The 20,779-nt window shown below is 41.5% G+C and overlaps 1 protein-coding gene across 1 annotated transcript in view; it reads right to left on the reverse strand.

The window, feature by feature from the left end:
• The window catches only part of lamc3 (laminin, gamma 3), a 149,180-nt gene extending 128,951 nt beyond the window's left edge, over positions 1–20,229 (reverse strand). Inside the window, exons 1-2 of the mRNA XM_008292737.1 lie at positions 19,655–20,229; positions 7,985–8,289 (exon numbers count right to left, since the gene is read on the reverse strand). Coding sequence (XP_008290959.1) covers positions 7,985–8,289; positions 19,655–20,039 — 690 coding nt within the window. The 5' untranslated portion in view covers positions 20,040–20,229. The remainder of the gene's footprint in view (positions 1–7,984; positions 8,290–19,654) is intronic.
• Between the last annotated feature and the right edge of the window lie 550 nt (positions 20,230–20,779).

A 20,779-nucleotide genomic window follows, 5' to 3' on the forward strand; every position in this document is an offset into this window, starting at 1 on the left:
CAGATGTTGTCAGAGGGCTCCCCTTGTCCAGCTGGTCCACATGGTATGAACATTACTTCAGTATTATACGTCTGAGTAAGAAGTGCACCTGTCACAATAATTACCTTTTTGGATGAAATATGATCTGTTGTAGTTCATCTTTCAATTTTAAGATCACAAGCAGGCCCATAATTCTTAAGAATATCCAGAAATTGGAATCATAGTGTAAAAAAAATTTAAGAAATGTCTCAAATGAAGAACATCAAACCACAAACCTAAAACAATGATATAAATGGACCATTATCCTGACTCTGACTCTGTTGAAGGCGCGTTGATAATGTAATCATTGTGACAGGTCAACATAAGCATAGATACATGTTTCCCAAAACAGTGCATAAAAGAGACACGTCTCATCTCAATCTGATTTGTTGCTAAATTTAAGAAACATTTCTCCTACAACTATTGCACTGAAGTTTGGTTTGTGATTAACAGCTAATAAACCACTCATGTTTAGAATTGCCAGACAGATACAATTGATATTTACTTGTGGAACATTTATTTCAGCAGTATTTGTGTCAATTTGATGACAAATGCTGGTTGGGAACACGCAGATTTGGTTGAAGAAAAAAGATGTTTTTTATTGAATGAGGTTAGTTGGTGATTCTAAATTGTCCATGGATAATATATGTATACACACGTATGCCACCCCCTAAAATCTATATGCCACCCCTTTGCCACCCCATTAGTATTTCTCTAGATCCGCCCCTGCTTGTGGTCACATTATTGGGTTTTCATCTAATGGTGATGCAAAATGAAAATTTAAAGAAATTTAATATGATTCATTCTGAAGGGGACATGAACATGTGTTTCAAACTTTAGAACAAATCCTTCAGATAGTTGAGTCATTTCACTCTTAATCACAACCTTGTGGCGCTGGTAGTCGCTAGGTCAGGGGATTACTATTGCCCTTTGAACACATCTTCTTAAAACCATGAATGTTGACATAAGATTGTGAGCCAATACATTCAACAGGTGTTGAAACATTCAGCAAAAAACAAACATTTCGTGAAGGTGCTTCGTGAAAAGTGAGGGGATCATCAATATCTGGATTCATCTTGTTGGGACTATGAAACTCTGCACACAAATGTGAGGCAATCCACTGGTTAGTTGTTCAAATATGTCACTCTAGACTAAGCAGTAGATTAAACAACATTCCTATCCCTAGAGCAGCATCTAATTTGGCTAGAATACTTTGATAATTTGACCTTAATAGCATATTCATGTAATGAGGACTTTTTCCTGAATTATTTCGGAGGCGATAATACCAGTATATTGATTTAAGCACATCAACACAACTCACCGCTCAAGATCCCAAAACCTGAAAATGTTTTCCTCTTCTCTTACACCTCGCAGCGCACAGAACATAGTGAGATAAATTCAATGTGTTGCGGACACAGGGGGAAAATCATTTTACTTTTACTGAATGATGACAGCAGCACAAGTACAACAATGTTCCTGTAGCTGAGCATAAATAAGTAAAACAACTTCAGTTGAGTTTGAGGTTAGCGTGTAAATCGGATGAGTTAAGGTTTGTTTTCCCACAAAGACAACCCCTCAAATTTAGTGTTTACTACGTGTTTTGAAACTTTCCATCCCAAGACGTCAAACTTAACCTGGCCATTAGGAATGAAGGCAGACTTCCACCATCCTGAGCACAATGCACTTTCTTCCTATCGCACCATTGTTGACTCTCAGGCTACCTGTTTCCCTCTTTATATAATCCTTAGTCCCCTAATTCCTTAATCCCACATAATCCTGTCATGGCGAGAAAAAGTGCTTCTCTCTGTGTTAACGCATGAAGCATGCATTTTCAACTAAAAACATGATGCTCACCTCGCAAAACTTCCACAGACTCATTCCTCTGTCTTACAAACCCACAGAGCTCGCTATTGTCCCACCCTGACAGAGTACGAAATTATATAACCGATAGACAGAAAGGTCGAAATAGCACAGTGGTAGATGGCTAGTGTGAAGAGATTAATCAGAAAAGGACAGTTTAATAATCTCTAAACTAGAAAACCAGGTCACGGCTATGTTTTCTTGGAAGCATTTTAAAACTGTTCTCATGCAAAATAAAATTGGAGAACCACCGGTGCAAGAGGTGAAGCTGAGTAACACACATTGAGAGGGAGAAAAAAAAAAGAAGAAGAGAGCAGGGAATAATGGGGTGGAGAGAGAGGATCCTTGTACTTGTGGAAACATCCAGAGAGGTCTTTTTTGACTGTGAGTTAAGAGGCTATTGCTAAGCCACAGACATATTTATTTTTTTCATTCGCTCCCCTTTCATTGTTGTCCTAGCAGGACAGATGGAGTAGAATCTCTGGGGCCAAATCCAGTCCTGCGTGCCCATTCCTCTCTCATGCGGTTGTTTGTCGTCTTACTGACAGTAGCCTGCCACACAATGTGCCAAACCCATAACAGCACTAAAGCTAATCCAATAGTGCATTTCGTTTCTATTTTCACTTGCCGCGGATGCAAGGCAACCTCACATAGCAGAGACGAGGAGAAAATGCCCTTATCCTGCTGCTCAGCGCAGCTTAGCGTATGTTTGAGAGTTGATGTGCCTTCACCGCCGCTGTCTCCCCTCCATCTTTTCCCCCATTTAAAATGGGATCACTCTTGAGGAACGCTGCCTCTTTCTGCTCGGCAGGAGGCCGCGACGACATCACCCGTTCAGCGCTGATGGGAGGGGAGGTTTTATGAGGAGACGGCACCAGGCGGAGAAAGTGTGTGTGTGTGTTAGGGGGGTGGGGTTAAGGTGTGTGTTTAGGCTGACATACCATATGTAGCCCTGAGGAGGTGTCAGCTGCATTTCTTCTTAATTCATTTGCACTTTTTTTCCCACTTTAAACACCATTGGGAGGTTTAAGGTGCAAACAATAGATTGATCCTTCCACAATAAGTCCTCATTATAATAGCAGCTGAAGATAACATTTCTGACAAGCTGTTGATTTGAAGATTTAAATAACTTCTCTTCATAATATTTCAAATCTAACCTTTGCAAAAACATGTTTTCTATTCACAGGAATGACCCAGACATGATTTAAATGCAGCGGCTCCGGTTCACTTCAGCAGCTTGTTGTGAAAAGTTGCATTTAGAGTTTGGACACATCTCACAAATGAGCTTCAAAACAAGAAATACCGGCTGCGCTGTATCATCTTTAAATTGATTTGTAATACTTCTATACAGTAAATAGAATGTGCTGGCAGGCTGAGCAACACACATTCTCAGCTTGAAGTTTTTCCATCATCGAGGCTGGAGCAGGTTATGGTTATGCAAGGTTACACTGCATATCCTCCACATAGCCACACTTACTCTTCTCATTTAATGATGTGGAGGAGGACAGTTTTCTTTACAGAGGGGGTAGTCACTGCTAGACATATTTTCACACTAAATCTTAGGAGAAAGGTCAGACAGAGGAACATGCTATTATTATTGTTGTTTGGAAGAGGATTTGCACATGGCAGGAGGGGGTCATGGCTGTGGACTGATCATCTCGACCTTTCGCCCTCATGGAAATAAGTGACACGATTGTTGAAGATGCATGTCCACTGCATGGTAGGGATTTCTTTTTTTTTTGTTGTTATTGTGGAGATGGGGAATAAAAATAGCAACTTACAGATGCCTTAGGGAACGGTGGAAAGAAACCACATGCAGGATGACAAAAACTCGGCCAGTGGGTGGCTGACATGGTGTCCACAGCCTGTGAATCAGACTTTGGCAGTGGTAGACTTCCACTAAGAAGAGTTTGGAAAGGTTTGCTTATCATGCCATGGTTGGGCCATTTATGAACGTTTGTTCTTCAGACTGTGAGCTAAAGACCTGCCTTTTTTTTGTATTATTGTTGTTGCCTCAGCTTCGAGTGACTGGAAAGTGCAGTTCTTTCTGATAATCAATTATGAGATAATGCAGTTATATCTGCTAAGTTACTAAATCATAAAAGCCAATAATTTTGAGAATAACACTGCTGGATGTCGTTTTTTTATTTTGTTTGTTTTTTTTTAAACCAAAAAAAAAAAAAACCTTTAAAATATCAAATATATAGGGCTGCAGGGTGGCACAGTTGGTAGCACTGTTGCCTCACAGCAAGAAGGTCGCCGGTTCGCGTCCCGGTGGGGGCACCGGAATCTTTCTGCGTGGAGTTTGCATGTTCTCCCCGTGCAGCGTGGGTTCTCTCCGGGTTCTCCGGCTTCCTCCCACAAAGTCCAAAAACATGTTGAGGTTAATTGGTGATTCTAAATTGTCCGTAGGTGTGAATGTGAGTGTGCTTGGTTGTCTGTCTCTAAGTGTGGCCCTGCGATGGACTGGTGACCTGTCCAGGGTGTCCCCTACCTTCACCCTCAGTCAGCTGGGATAGGCACCCGCCCCCCCTGCGACCCTAGTGAGGATTAAGCGGTGAATAGATAATGGATGGATGGATGGATACAATATATAGAGGTATCTTTCAAATCACCAAATGGTTATTTGGTATTTTATCTTTTTTCTGGATAAAATCTGGGCTTGCAATACAATATGCACTCTGGACACCTGATTCTGCACATACTAGTAGGCTAGAAGATGTATTACCAACCACTGTGATCACTGATAAACAGAAGGTAGCACAGGTTATGTAGCAAACCTCTTGCAGTCATGTGACGGAGTGCATGTAAAATTTCAGGGAGCTTCATCAACCCAGAACCCTCAAAATAGGGCTTTATAAAATGTTGTTATATACACTGGATATAGATGACTGTGGGTGAATGGAAATAGACATGTTGTATCTTGAAACACACATGTAGACAACATATTTTAACCTAAACCATTTGGTGCCGAAACAAAACTAAACATCGACTAAAAACGCAAGTAATCCTTCCACCAGAACATCCCATGAAAACAGATGAGACTCAAACTCGACTTCACCTCCATTCCTCGAACATACTAATGTGAACTTGTTGCTCTTTGGAAGTGGAATCACGCAGCACTGCTGCCATCAAACAGGGGTGACACCAGAGCTCCATTAAATAAAGTGATAATGAAGGTGAAGGTGGTAGAAGATGGAGGAGGTGACGTCCTGCCAAACACTGTGGGTGTGATAACAAGTGAAATCACTGCAACTGAAACAAGCGTCTGGAGACAAAAGTGTGACAGAAGTGTTTTGTGGGGATGCTTAAGCAGTCACAGCACCTGACCAAGGCAGCAGAAGAACTGGGTTTCACTTATCAAGTCACACTGACTTGATACACAAGTAAGAACTTTAATACCATGTGACTGCAACCGCGTTCTTCCTCTCTTGCCTTTGTTTCCTGACTGCAATGCAATGAAATGCAAACGGTCTCCAGTGTCAAACTCAGTGGCACAGGAAGGTAAAAATTTACTTCACTTGAAAAACTACACCAATGGGTCTAAGGTAGGATGCAATGTCCTTTCTTTCTAAATGTATTTGCCACGTATGCATTTAAAGGAAACCCTCAGTATTACATGATGAGATCTTAAGGTAAATATTTCCCTTGCATTATTCATGAGAATTTGACCACCATTTGTATTTATTAAACTCCAACAGCCAATGTATACTTTAACCCTTTATGGGGCAAGTGACCACATTTGGTAACTTCCTTGGATGTTCAATATGTCCACCCTGTGCCTCTCCTTGAGCTTGAAGACCCATATGCACTTTGATTTAGTTTTTACATTAGTGCCAATATCACTATCTTTTGAAAACTGTCACTAAACAAATGTTCCAGGCACTTTATAAACACGTTGTTGCTGGTTTGCATTGAACTCCACTTTGATTTATTTTTTGACATTGGTGCCAAAACCACTACCCCAAGAACAATGTCACTAAATGAACTCGCCGAGCACTTTATAAACACTTTGTTACTGGTTGTGTAAGTATCATTACCTCAAACTAAAATGTTTCGAAATAAATGTTTTTTGCAACCCACAACTAGCCACAACATTAAAACCACGCGACAAATGAAGCAAATAACACCAATCATCTTGCTACAGTGCAATGTTCTGCTGGGAAACTATGGGTCCTGGCATTCATATAGATGTTACTTTGACATATACTACCCATCTTACCGTTGCTATGGACCAAGCACACCCACCTACGGCCTTCCCCAGCAGGACAATGTGCACCATCAAACTGCTCAGGAATGTCTTGAGGAACACAAAACAGAGCTCAAGGCATTGATCCAGCATCTTAACTCCCCAGATCCCAATCGAATCCAGCATCTGTGGGATGTTCCTGAACAAGCCCGATCCATGGAGGTCCCACCCCGACAACCACAGGACCCCAAGGATCTGCTGAAGCATCCCAGTGCCAGACACCACATGTTGCCCGTAGAGGTCCTGCGTTCACGCCCCGACTGGTAAGAGTTGTTTTGGGGGCAGGAGGACGACCTACACACTATTAGAACGGCTGTTTTAAAGCTGTGGCTGATCGATGTATAAGGTTACTAGAAATAGACACACCAGCTACATCTGTGGGAGTCTGTCTATGTGTGTTTGTGTTCAGCTCAGCCGAACACACAACTCATCAGAAACTCTATTTCTTTCTTTCATTACCAGTTTCCTTTTCAGTTTCTCTCCTTGTTCCTCTGTTCTCCGTAAGTTTCTGAAGCCGAGTTATGAATTTTTTTTTTGCTCAAGCTGAAACCATTTCAACTCACACGGACACGGCTTTGCATCTATTCAAGGTGATCCGTCTTAACGCAAAGATTTTAAGGCTCCACTAAAGAAAAGAAAATATCAGTAAAACATATAATGATATGGATTTCTCTATGTGACTGAGAAGCTCCCGGGTGGCCAGGCTGGGTGCATTTATATCATGATCTACTACGACTGTAGTGGTATTATTAATGCATGTATGCATGTAATATATGTCCCTTCTGGGATCTCTTTTCTAATTAAGCAACTTTATTTTTTGAGACGTGGTGACTTTAATGTATATTTGGTCCATTACAAGTCAGCATAATCAAAGCTGAAACCTGTAAATGATGCAGAACTTACATACAGCACTTTGCTTTCCGTCTAGGCAGATGCAGACACAGATAAAAGCACCGGACAGCAGAGATCCTCAGGAATTAATAATAAGGGCCTCGAAAAGTTTTTCAACTTAAGTACCAATATGGAGCACACGCACGGACAGACGCACACATGCACGCTCGCAGGCCTGTCAAAGGAAAAGGAGTGGCTGCATTAAGTGCTTTATTTACTCTTTCTTAGCCACGCTTTACTGTGCCCACCCCTCCCAGACTTGCCCTCAAGAGGCTGCCATTAATTCAGCACAGTTCTCTCAAGGCTTCATCAATGTTAATCAGAGCTAAACATAACATTAGATTCACTTCAGCTGCTTTGAAAAAGGCTCGGAGGCATGCATATACATGTATAGCTACAGGATGTTTGTTTGTGTAAAAGTGTGCGCAGTGGTTGGGTTTTGATGATAAAATCGGGGCTTCAGAGGGTGGCCCGGAGCATCACGGGCTGATTTTAACTTTGCAGCAGGTTTCAGAGCACCATTAACAGGCTATCCGTATCATGAGAGCAGCTCTTGTGTCTGGGGAATAATAATGCCGCTTTCTTGCATGTAGGCATATTCATTTCCTTGAAGAAAATCTCAACACCAGGAGCACCTAACATCCATTATGGATTGTGATCAAGGTTTTGAAATGTAATGCATCTAAAAGCGGCAGAATGTTAAACGTTTTTTCATGTTTAATCTACATAAAACATTTGTCTCTTCTGAGGAAATTTTTTTTTTTCCCTGGTGTTAATTACTTTTTCATAACCGATTTTTCTTCCTCCCTTTGCTACAGTCAAAATCTGTATGATTAGATTAAGTGTGGAAACTCGCTTTATGGGTAGTTGTGAAGTTACTGCAGAAGCGCTTTTAAGTCAAGAAAAATATGTGAAAAAGAAAAAAAAAAGAATGACATCACACCAAAAAAAAAAAGGCATCCTCACCTGCAACACCAGACTTTGGTCAAAGTTGTATGCGCTGGGTCGACCTTCCAGAGTAGAGAAAGCCACGTTTCCACCAGTGAGGGGGGAGATGTCACTGAACTCGTCTGTACATAAAGCAGTCCTTTCATCATCCCCCGGGCGAATATAACCTTTCGCGTCCTTCCCGTAGGTCTTGCTACAAGAGGCGCTGTAATACTGGTAGGGTAACCAGTCCCCGTCCTCCTCCGTGCGCTTGTAGATGGCAAAGCTCTCCGGCCGACTGGTGTAGAATTTCAATCGTATATAGGTTATCTCGAAGGCTTTCCCTGTGGAAAACAGATATGATTAGCTTTGAACGGAATCGTTAAAGGAATTAGCAGAAGAGCTAGATCCGGTGCAGTTTTACAGTTAGATTAGAGTTGTTATGGAAGAGATAAATACTGTGGGGTGATAGTTTAGGGCCCAGGAGGAAAGAGAAAAAAAAAAAAAGAAGAACATAATTGCATTATAGGAATAAGGAAAACAATAGGGGATAGGATTCATTTCCTGTGCCTCTGTACAGGGTAAATGAAAGTCATTCCTACAGGAGCAGAAAAATACCCAGGATTATTTTCTCAATATCCAGATCATAATGGGCCCCAGGAGTGAAACTTAGGTCAAAGGGAAAGAGACGAAAAAAGTAGTTTTTCTTAAATTAAATGTAGGACAGAATAAGCCAATGAGTGCAAAATCACAGGAGGGAAAAGTCGACTGTACCATCGAATCCCCCCGGCTGGAATGTAAACTTGACGCAACGACAGAAGAGCAGCCAATCTAATCAATACGAGAGTGATCGGTCAAACAGAAGCCTAATGAGTGTCAGGAGGAGGCGGAGCGTGCCAAAGAATTAAACATGCTGTTGATTGAACAACATGTTTAAACGGTCTGCGGGGTTTTATCTGTATTTTTCCCGAACAGGGGAGGAGAACAAGAGAGGAGGAGGATTTGTATTCCCCATGAATCAGCCTCAATCTGTGAAAAAGGAAAAATGTTTTTTCAGAGCACAATCTCTGCATCTGGTGGCTCCAAAACAAATGAGGAGATATATGCAGATTTCCATTAGAGTTGGTGTTGGGGGGATTTAGCAGATCCGACTAAGTTGGCTGTAATTGGTGTTGCACTGTGACTGAAGAAATGTAATTTTTGAAGGTGCATAATAAGTAAGAGGATGAGTCTACCAGGCACATTTTTAATTAAATGAGAGGAAAGGTTAGGAAAGAATGTATTTCGCCATATTGCACACTCTTGTTTGCGTTTACTGCTACAGTCAGAAGGCTCGAATTAATGTGGGATTTTTTTTTCTTTATGATGGTTCCTGTTTGATTAATGGTGCAGCTGCTGTCCCGGTTTGGTTTTTTGCAGAAAGTCTGCCGTCTCCCTTCCCTACTCTAAAAGGCAAAACACAGAATCAATGACTCTCTTTGATGGAGTGCTGTCATTTCCCCCCCTCACGGTTGGCTCACAGTCGAGCACTAATCTCGGAGCCATGTCAAATAGCTCCTGAGCACGAACGCGCGTTCAGAAAGCTGCCAAATGTTGTGGAACTTAAGTAACTGGGCAGCGAGAATTGAAGTCACACTGAGACCAGAAGAAAAAAAGAAGCATGTAAAAACTCTCTTAACAGGTTTCTTCGGCGCACTCCTGGGTATTTTTTTTTTTTTCCCGCTACATCATTAGATATTAAGTCTCAGCTGCTCGGCACATTCATAGAAGGGACGCCATTCACTGGTACAGCCATAATGACATCTGTTGCTTTTCTGCTGCCAACTCAGTACTAAGCATCTTTGTCTCTTTTCTCTGCAGAAATCTCTAATGGTATCTTTCCTTTAGGAGCCCTAAGATCATTTAGCTTTCATTTGCTCTCTGCATGAGGTGAGCTCAGCCCTGCTGGGACCGAGGCAAAAAAAAAAAAAACATAAAAGAAGCAGAAGATGAAACATTTGTTGGATATCCCCCCGCGATGAAATGCCGACTAATTGCAAATGATCTTTATATGTTTTTATGCTTAATGTTTAATGATTCGTGATTCACCCTCTTTCAGGAGTGCATTAATGTGTTCATTAGTTTATGCGGGCACAACAGTGTACATTCATTAGGTTGCATGGGCGCAGCAGAGGAGGAGGTTAACTAAGCAAAGGAACAAAAAGTCTACCTAAAGAACAAAAAGGCAACCTTTGATAGATTATTTTTCACTGTTTGGAAGTAATGCTGCTATGACTTTACAGAGATGATCAAGACAGGACAGGAAAAAACCCCCCAAAGCTCTTAATGTTGGAGAAAACGAGCATTTCGGCTCAGACTACCGCGAATAAGAGCTGAGAGCTGCAGAAGTGCACCGTCTGACCTGCTCTGAGTCATCCGTGTCAACCTAACACAGCTGCTCTCGTCTGCTCAGACTCAGACTAAACTCACCACAAGTACCGGGGACTATTTACGATCTCCACAAGCTTGGGGGGGATGTGATCAGCAAATAAACAGATGAGCGGATTTATCTTTCAATCACACTACATCTCCCGGTCTAGAAATGAGTTCTTACTCTCTTACGGAGAATTATGTCCCCCCCTAACGTGAACCAACAGTCTGGCTGTGAGAGCGTCATGGCAACTCTGGCAGACTTTTATCATTGTTTTACATCGGAGACAGGATGTTGCTTTTCTTTGACGCCGCAGAATGAGAACCAGCTGCAGACATCAATGTGTGCTGATAGAATGTGTGTGTCTCTCACCGAGTCTTTTGTGGGAAAAACCTGACCCCAATTCCTCACCAGCAAACCGCCCGGCATTCTCTCTTCTTCTTTTTTTTTCCGCCCCTTCTTCCTCATTATGTTTTGTTTACTCCCCTTGAAGCAGCCCAGCTCCCCCTCTTCCTCCTCCTGCTCTTCCACAGACCCACTCTGACCTGGCTGCAATGTGTGTCCCTGCATCCGACTGCTCTGTTTATCATCCCTGCATTTGCCTGTATTCCCTTCAGAGAGAGTGTGTTTTGTTTGGAGAGGATAAAGAAAACAGTAACGTCGACGCCGCCGCCGCCGCCCCTCTCCTCCTCCTCCCCACCAGCAACCCAGATGGATCACAGAGCTTTCATACGAACCAAAAGGATGCCACGCATACAAAATTTAGGGATATTCAGTTACATAAAACTGTGTGAAAACTTAATCATCATTCACATAAGAATACAAAGCCCAGACGGACACATCAAAGAGCATTGAGAATAGAAAAACACATGTTTGGTAGGTAGTGCAGCGGGGAGCAAAGGTCAATTTAGTCTAACGGAGACAGACTTGTGGGTGTTGGGATTGTTTGAAGAATAACAAACCCAGCAGACAACGTAGAACATAGCTCTGCAACAGCAGCGTTGCCACCTTTCTCCAGGAAAAGAGCTAACCGGAGAATATAAACAACAAAGCCTCAAAACACAGCCAGACATCTGCTTGCTATCGGAAATCAATATGCTCCATTTGATGGAGGCACTTCCTGCTTTCAGAACACGTGATGTAACCGTCGGTCTCTGGACAGGGCTCTGACATTTTCAACTTCTGTCATCATTTTGTCCCTGTCTCTTGTTCCTTTGAAGCGCTGCTTTTTGACAGGGAGCTCCCACTAAACAACCATCCCGCTCCCCCCCGCCTGCCGAGGAGGCAGGAGGAGATCCGACGTACAAAGAAAATTTCTAGTTTTGAACAGAAGCAGCCTTTCCTCGCTGATTGCTGGAAATCAAAACACACTCACATACTCCCAGCGCACACACACAGAGGATGTAGCTCCACAGATCCTAACCTTTGTTCAGTACGAATCCATAGTGTCATAATAAGAGCGCATCAATGCACTCATAGTGGCAAAACCACAGAGAATTATCACCTGACTCGACAGAACTTTTTAGCTTTGTTAAGCTCATAATGCATGTCATGTAGGTCACCTTCTTAGGTTGAATGAAAATAAGACAGATCTTTAAACTTGAGTAAAAACCAAGAAAAATCCTCTTTTTTCTTCTATTCTATCAGGTTTCTGGCCTTAAACCTTCCTGCAAAGTGTACCGTTAATCTAATGTTTGATATTTAGCTGTGACAACTAACGACACAACAGATGCAGCCAGCTAATTACAATATTACGGATGTGATGGTGAACTTTTAGAATTAAACCAATAAAATAATTCCAAAAATTTGGATTCTGTTTAGATAGTTACCTGAGTTTTGTTTATTTTATTTAAATATATTATTCATGATGCTTTATTTCATTTTAGAATTCATTTCACATTTAAAAAAAAAAAAATCACAGTTTTGTTATTATCTTGGGCTGCAAGGTGACGCGGTGGTTAGCACTGTTGCCTCGCAGCAAAAAGGTCGCCAGTTTGCGTCCCAGTGAGGACACCGGGATCTTTCTGCGTGGAGTTTCCATGTTCTCCCTGTGCAGTGTGGGTTCTCTTTGGGTTCTCCGGCTTCCTCCCACACAGTCCAAAAACATGTTGAGGTTAATTGGTGATTCTAAATTGTCCGTAGGTGTGAATGTGAGTGTGCTTGGTTGTCTGTCTCTAAGTGTAGCCCTGTGATAGACTGGTGACCTGTCCAACCTGCCTTCGCCCTAAGTCAGCTGGGATAGACTCCAGCCCCCCACGACCCTAATGAGGATTAAGTGGAGTATATTGTGTATTGTAGACCTGTTTACAATCCAGTCCTAAGATCTCTCCCCAGGAAGATGAAACCGCATTCACACCTCGCCACAAAAGACCCTAACGAACCCCATTGTGGCAAGAGGAGCACTAACGACTCACATAACGAGGGGGAGGACCAACAATCCCCAACTGAAACTGAAACTCAGGTGTTAACGGCTCCTAAGGATAGAAGTATCTGGAACTCCCAACTAGTCAGTCAGAACTGATGAAGCCTCTTGGATGAGAGGTGAAACGTCTTCAACAAGCAAGACCAGTTCTTATGATTAATCTACCAGAATAAGGGGTGTATGGATAATAGATGGATGGATAATTATCTTGTGAGGCTTGATGAGGCTAGAACTGTTCTTAGGCTGAATGTTGTTAAAAATAAAACAGCTAATTAAGACAAAAATCAAAGGTATTAATAAAACATGCGTTTTATATGTGCGTTCATAAACTCAAAAATCTGTTGGTTCCATTAATAAATGATAATAAAGAAATATGAATAGAAGCTGCAGGAGTATTAAATAATCCTACTAAAAAGGTTAAATGATGGTAAAGTAAGGAACAAGGTGCAGAAAAAGCTTACAGGAAGAACTTCTGTCACGTTAAACAAAACTTATTTTAAACCCAAAACCAACAGGAGCTTCTACTTCGGACATCAAAGCCAAATAAATCCAGCGTAGAGGTCATGTGTTCTTCATGGCTGAGGTCTGCCATCTTGTGATTAAAGAGTCCGGATGTCTCAATTTGTTTCAGTCACAGCATTGATTTTGGCCAGACTCTTTTAGCTGTTATCGGCTAAAAGCCCTAAAAGCCCCACTAGCTTTTACTATAAGAGATAGAGACTGAGTGAGTGACTATAGCATGAACGTTAGCATATAGCAGAACCACAGCTCTCCCTTGAACAGACCCGAATAGAGGTTAAAGAAGAGCGAAAATTTGACTTACATTTACCAGATGGAACCAGGTTTACCAGGAACATAACTCAAAATGAATCATCCAGAGTTGCCAATAAGGTTTATGGCTCATTTTAGCTAAAGTCCACACAACTGACAAGCAGTCGATCAACGCAATACCACTCATGTCCAAAACAAGCTCTTTGATATAACCCATGTCTAGTATTGTTACGAACAGGCTTGTATTCACGGTTGAAGAGCTTTAAAAGAAATTATAAATGCATTCATCCTTTCACCAGCATTAACGATCTCTACTCTAGTCTGGGTCCATTGTTAAGTAAAGATTCCTCCAGCCTTGGTGTTAGTAAAAGATGGAGTTCTCTTCTGATGCTCAGATGACCAAAGTGGTGCAGTCTTCTTTGCACAACTGAGACAACTAACCAAGATCAGGTCATTCCACTCCTCTGCAGGCTTAAAAAAAAAAAACAAAGGTCAGCCATGCTTTCATCTCCCCCACACTTGACTATTGTAATGCACTTTATTCTACCACCGGCAAGAGAAACATCCAAAGGCCGCAGTTAAGTCAAAAATGCTGCCGCCAGGCTTTTAACACACATCAAGAGAAGTGACAGTATCCAATCCTAGCTGCCCTTTACTGGTTACCAGTGAGTTCTCGAATTGATTTTAAGATCATACTGCTTGTTTTGAAAGCCTCGAACGGTCACGCTGCTGACTGTATCTGTGATATGCTAACCCCTTATTAGCCTTATCTCTGTCTGGGATCATCCAGCAGGGACCTGCTAACAGTTGTAAAGCTTCAACCTGCCACTAAAGGTTAACAGGCTTTTGCTGTCTGGGCCTTTTAGCTGTGGAGCTGCCTGTCTGGAGATCTCTGGCAGGCAAACGTAAAATCCTCTCCTTAAGACTCACTTTGGTTGTATGGCTTATTGCTAATGGTTGGCATTTGTTCTAACAATGTAATTAATTTTATATTGTGATATTTTATGTTTTGGATCTCACATAGTTGCATTATCTTTTTTATATATTATATATATTTGTGTTTTGATGCTTTGCTCTTTCATGGCAAAGCATCAAAGTTCAGAGGGCCGCCACAGACACGCCGTTTGACATAAACTAACCATTTTTGGTACAAGTCATCATCAACATCTAAAGGCTCATATCACCGCATTTAAGTTATTAGCATTATTTTTGTTCAATCCACTCATCATGATATGGGTATGGAGGTCTGGAGCTTATCCCTGTATGTATGGGTCAAAATCATGGTACAATCTAACCTGATTGGGATAACACCCAGTGTGTCTCATATGCCATTAGAGAATTTGAGTTGTCAGTCTACGCTGGGCACAACTTCATGTGTTTTCCTAGTTTTGGATTTTCCCAACATGAACAAACTGTGTCAGCAGTTTACAGCCAGTACTGCACTGTAATGACTTATTGTGGCTGAAAAATATAGATATATATTTTGCTTATTCTGATGAATTACCTCCAGCATTTAGAACAGGGGTGTCGAACTCCGGTCCTCGAGGCCCGCAATCCTGCATGTTATAGATGTTTCCCCTCTTCCAACACACCTGATTCAAATGATCAGCTCATCATCAAGCTCTGCAGAAGCCTGATAATGATCCTGATCATTTGAATCAGGTGTGTTGGAAGAGGGAAACATCTAAAACTTGCAGTATTGCAGCCCTTGAGGACCAGAGTTCGACACCCCTGATTTAGAAGGTGTCAGCTCTCCCAAAGTTTTTGTGAGTATTACTTTTTTTTTTTAATCACATGTTAATTTGAATAAAACATTCTGGGCCATTTTCATTTTCAGCACCATTGTTAGATGTTCATGGCACACAATAGAAAAGCCACGGCTGACTTCCCTCAATTTGGTAATATACCGAGGTATTTGAACTATTTGTTTCTGATTAGTGGATAGGAGAGTAAAACCTAAGAAAAGACGGCTTAAATAGTAAATGAAATGCATGTTTTTTTAATCTTTTTATTCGAACTGAGAATAAATTAAATTTTGTTTTTACAAAAAATCAGTAATTAGAATTAGTTTAGTAATAAAGGCGGGTGCATAGTAATATTGTTCCTGGGTGCCCAAAATTCCTGTGTGTACAGGCTTGTTGATAAGAGACCACTGCTACACACACACACACACACACACACCACAACACAGCTTAGCAAATAAATGGAAATGAAAAAGGTAACTGCATAAAAAGATTTGTATTAATTCTTTGTAACATTAATCACCACAATTTAATTCAGTTATAGTGACAAATGTGGTGTGTTACTCATTTCAACAGCTTTGCACAGCATGGTAATGGGATAATGATGTTAATGGCTCAAGCTGGTCTCGTAAAAAAAAAAAAAATTGTAATGAGAAATGTCTTAAAATGCAAATATCTACACGGGGCACAAAAAGTGAGTCAAATGCATTTTCTCAAAGGAAAAGAGCACATGATGGAGGTAATCTTTAAAAACGTGTATTATTTATTTCACGCCGTTAACACAGAAAGTGGTGCACGGTTACGCATTTGCTTTGAACTGGGAGCTCTCAGCTTTCACTCTGAGCGAAAATCAAGTAAAGTTTGATTATTTAAGACGGTGGTTTTCTCATTTTCCTCCGACTAAACCCTAATGCCAAATATTTATCTTATCTGATCTTAACTCAGACTAATCCCCCTTATCCAAACCATGAAATAGTTGACTCAGATGTTCTACAAGCCCCCCTCTAATGAAGCCTATGAACTCTCCCAAACTCACTCAGTTCAGGGCTGACAACTATAACACAGATTTCAGCCAGACAGGTTGCTTGTTCTGTTGATAACTAGTTGTAATTGCGTTAAGAATAGGTATTTGACTGCTACATTTTGCTAAAAAATGTATATCTGAGATTTTTTCTCTCCAAAAGTTCTGTGAAAACTTTCATCAAAGCGAAGAGGAAATTAACATAATTTTAAGTGACAGTGGACTTGCTGACCAAGTCCCTGGCTATCCAAAAAAAAAATGACTCTGGCTGGGGGGTTAATGAGATTTACCTCCCTGAAAAGTAAGTGTATCTTTTGAATTCCAAATGCATTTTATGTAAATGCCCGGCTAACTTCAGTTGGTCTTCTTATCATCGTCTTATTCCTGTCAAACTCAGGGCTTTTCTGCAGGTTATAAGCTACTTATTGCTCGGAAATTCTCTCAGAAAATATGAGGTGCCTCCTGTTTCATTTATAGCCACTTTTACAGGATACTCGCTGAAGTGAAAACACTGCATTTAACCTGTAGCGGGAGATTATGTTGAATTTGTAATGACACAGTGTGACAGTGTGGATTTCAAGTTACAATGGTTACATAAGAGATCTGTGGCCAAGGTCTGGCCTAAATTATACTAGAGACATGTTATTTATGAAGGCTGTGTGTTGTGGTGGTTGACATATGTTAAAAAAGCATCCTTCAACTTAAGTTCTGACGTCACTGTGGCAGCCACAGTTGGATGGGTTCATCATCAACACTCTGGCAGCATGTGGGCTGAAGGAAAAGGGAACGTGGGCCCAGCTTTGTACCGCCACTCGGTTTCTATTTGGGCATGTCAGAGGCAACTCTATGTCCTCCTTATCCTCTGTAAATCCCAATAAATTCTCAGACATGCCCTTGTAACTATACATCCGCAAATACTCCAAGTCTGAGTCGCGTCTGAGCCAAAGTGTTTTTTATGAAGAGTCGAGGCTGACTAACACAAATCATGTGTTGTTGTGTACATCTGTCGTGTATTAAGCATTTCACTTTTATTGGACTCGCAGTACACAAAATAACGCATCGAGATTCTTGTTGCAGAGAAAAAAGAAAAAATGAAAAGCTGATGAAAACGACCATGTATTGCTATGAGATTCCGTCACTAGACTCTTAAGACTGAAACTCATTTGCAGTCAGCAGAGTGCTAAATCTGCTGCTAATGTTCCCATCCTCTTCCTACACACGACAAATGCATTGCTCGGGAAAGACTTTCAGGCACTTAAAATGTCCCATATTGTGGCCCTCTTCAGCAAATTAATGAAAGTCTCACATGTCCCCAGATTGTGGCTTTCAATTTATCAGCTCAAAATCCTGCAGAGATGGTTCATTTTACCATGACTGTTTAACCCCTGGTTCTAGTCGTGTTGTAAACAGGATGTTTCAGTGTCTGTAGTCTCACATAACCAGATCATTCCCAATGCTAACACAGTTCTGTGTAGAGTGGTCTGGCTGCTCTTCATTGTAAATCTGTCATCGGAGGATAAAAATGCTCTGGCTCTCAGTTTAATTTCTTTAAATCAATCACAAACTTGTGCCAAATCTGGAATTGTTTTGGTGGAACATTTCCATTCAGGGAGACGTGTTGATAATAAAATGGATAATTAATTGAAATAAATTAACACAATTCAAATCTTCAGCAAAACTTTTATTTTCATTGTTGCTGTTGTCTCCCTTAACCCTATTCAGGACTTTTGGGGTCTTTTGGACCCCATGCAGTTTGGTTTAGGTGACAGGCATTGTTCTTTTTGTTCGTTTGTTTTGTTTTAAAATATAGAAAGAGGAACATTTGTCATGGATTTGGAACCAAAAATACATCAACTTTTTAGAAAATGTATTTCACATAGTATAAAAGTCTATAATGTATACCAACAAATATTTTGCACATATTCTTTCTTGGGGTCCAATGGACTCCGAAAGACCTTCTACGTGGCAACATGAAAGTCCTGAATAGGGTTAATAAAGTACATTTTATAAATGGTAATACATCGATAGTGTAAGGGATGATGTGTACAGATGAGATACCGGTATACACTTCCCCGTTCATGAATAAGACTCTCTCTGCATCTGTGATTGACAGTGCGGAGAAAAGTGTTCTCCATAAGGCAGCTGACTTAGATGTGAATGGGTGTGTGTGAGACCAGGACTTTCTTCCACGTCTTTCCCTCCGAGCAATCATATTACATGGAAATCTTGAGGAATTCAGACAACAGCACAGCCAAAGTTTTTCCCTCATGTCTACGCTGAGTTTGTCAGATGACAATGCAGTTATGAAATCAGTAGATTAGCAACGCAGAGCCAAAGCTTTGAAGTGGCTTCTGGTAAATATTAAGTCTTAATGGGATGAGTTTCCATCATGATTTCATTCTTCTTCTGTAAATATGTAAATGAGAGCAGCTGCATTGGGTATTCAGTTGTGTTAAAATGTAGTATCTGTGAGCACAGAGAACAGGAGAGAAGCCAACAGATGTAAAGAACTGGCACGATTCTTTTGTACAGGGTGACACCAAACCACATTAATCAGCCCAGTCCTTGTTTATTGGTTTCAACTCAGTCTTCAAGTTTCCATCATGTCTAAATGTTCCTCAGCTTTACAATTTCCACAGGACCCTGAGCTGTGCTCAAAAGATCAAAGCTAATCAAGATGTTAGCCACGTCAGTCACACAATGGGCTAATGCAAACGATTTTCCTACTATTGTGGTGACATTACAACTAATAATCAAAATCATCCTCTGGCTGTTCAGATCTTCAGATTCTGGGAGTACATGAAGATTTTTCAGTTCACTCTTGCAGCCATTGGACATTTGGTGTGTTTTGCATTTCACAGTAGCCAGAAGCAGCTTTGGAAAAAAAATCTTATTGTGAGGCAGCTGCTCTTTCGCAATAGCTCACCTCACAGGCAGTGGGCAGTGAGGGGGAAGGATTGTGCAAAGTTTGAGCGAGACAACTATTGGCAGCAGCTGAGTAAAACTCTTACTGCCTTGTAAAGTTGGGAGGCTTTCTAGTTATGAGGGGGCTTGAGGAATGGCAGAAGTAAACATCTTAATATCTCAACCGCTTTTACTTTACATGTCCAAGTTTCATACAACCACAAAGGCCAATAAAAATGGATTCCACCATTTGGGATTTTAAATGAAATACGATATTATACATAACGTAGCAATTGTGGAGCAGCAGAGACTCCCTGAACTCACACATATTTGACCTACATCAGTCTTCCTGACCACAGACTACACTACAAATTGAGGGAAGTCAAACCTAAGAATTCAGGGGTCAGACTGAGCTAATGATGTGTTGCTGTGCTCTTACCCAGATGGAGGGTGATGTTGACAGAATTGGGATGTTGGATACCATAGTACATGGACTGACTCTGCCACCACGTGGGCTCCTCATTCCTGTGGAAGTCTGTCAAGAGGCCGGTACTGTGGCTCAGTTCTGGATCCGACGCGTCGCAAATGTGGCACGAGCGCGTTGAGCCGGTCTGCATGCAGTAGTCCTCGGGTGGGGAACCGCACACATTTGATGCCACCACGGTGCGATTGAAGGCGACATTCTCAAACTTGGGCATACAACGGCTTAACCCTCCCTCATCATCAGAGCAGGAGTCCATTGCGGCCTGAACGTGAAGGTGAAAGTGCAGATGGAGGGAGAGCAGGGCCAGGAGAAGAGAGCTCACGGCAAAGGATGCATCCATATCTACAAGTAGCTCCAATCACATTTAACACTTCAAACTTTCATCCTCGTGTACTTTTATGCGGAGATGCAAACACATGAAGACCAGAGAGAAACAATCCAAGAACAGAAAGTAAGTCCAGTCCAAGAGCCCTTTTGTCTGCTCTCTCTCTCTCTGTTCTGCCTCTGCTTGCTCTCCCACATATGTTCTCCCTCTGTGGAGTGGAATGAAGTTTATGCAGGAACTCCTCACTTCAGGAGCAGCATGAGGCAGAGGAGGGACAGGGGTGGGGGCAAGAGGATCAAACGCTTCATAAAACTTCTCCACCTGCTGGTCACCGCAAACACTGCAGCAGCTTTAAATGCACGGCAGGGCCCGGGTGAAGCAATGTCAAGCGACAGTAAAGCGCATTCTACAACATATAGGTATTTAAATATTGCAGCAGCGAGGTTGTTATACGTCTGGGAATTGAGGTAGTGAGTACCATAGCACCTGCATTTACCACTTATGGGAACACACAAAATCATCGATATGGTGAAAAATGTACTTGGCAGTTGGCCCCGCAGCAGGATATTCTGGTAAATGCTGACTGTAGTGATTCACAGTGCAAGAGCAGAGGTGCTAAAACTGTCTAGAATATTTCAGCAAGGCAATGGTCATCTCCATAAAGGAATGTTGCTCAGGGGAGCCCTGCGACCTAAAGGGACAATTTATTTATAAAAATAGGAGTAAAAGAGCTTCACTGCTTGTGTTTTTTTTTT

The sequence above is a fragment of the Stegastes partitus genome, unplaced genomic scaffold (assembly GCF_000690725.1).
Source record: "Stegastes partitus isolate 25-593 unplaced genomic scaffold, Stegastes_partitus-1.0.2 Scaffold827, whole genome shotgun sequence".
NCBI lineage: Eukaryota > Metazoa > Chordata > Actinopteri > Pomacentridae > Stegastes > Stegastes partitus.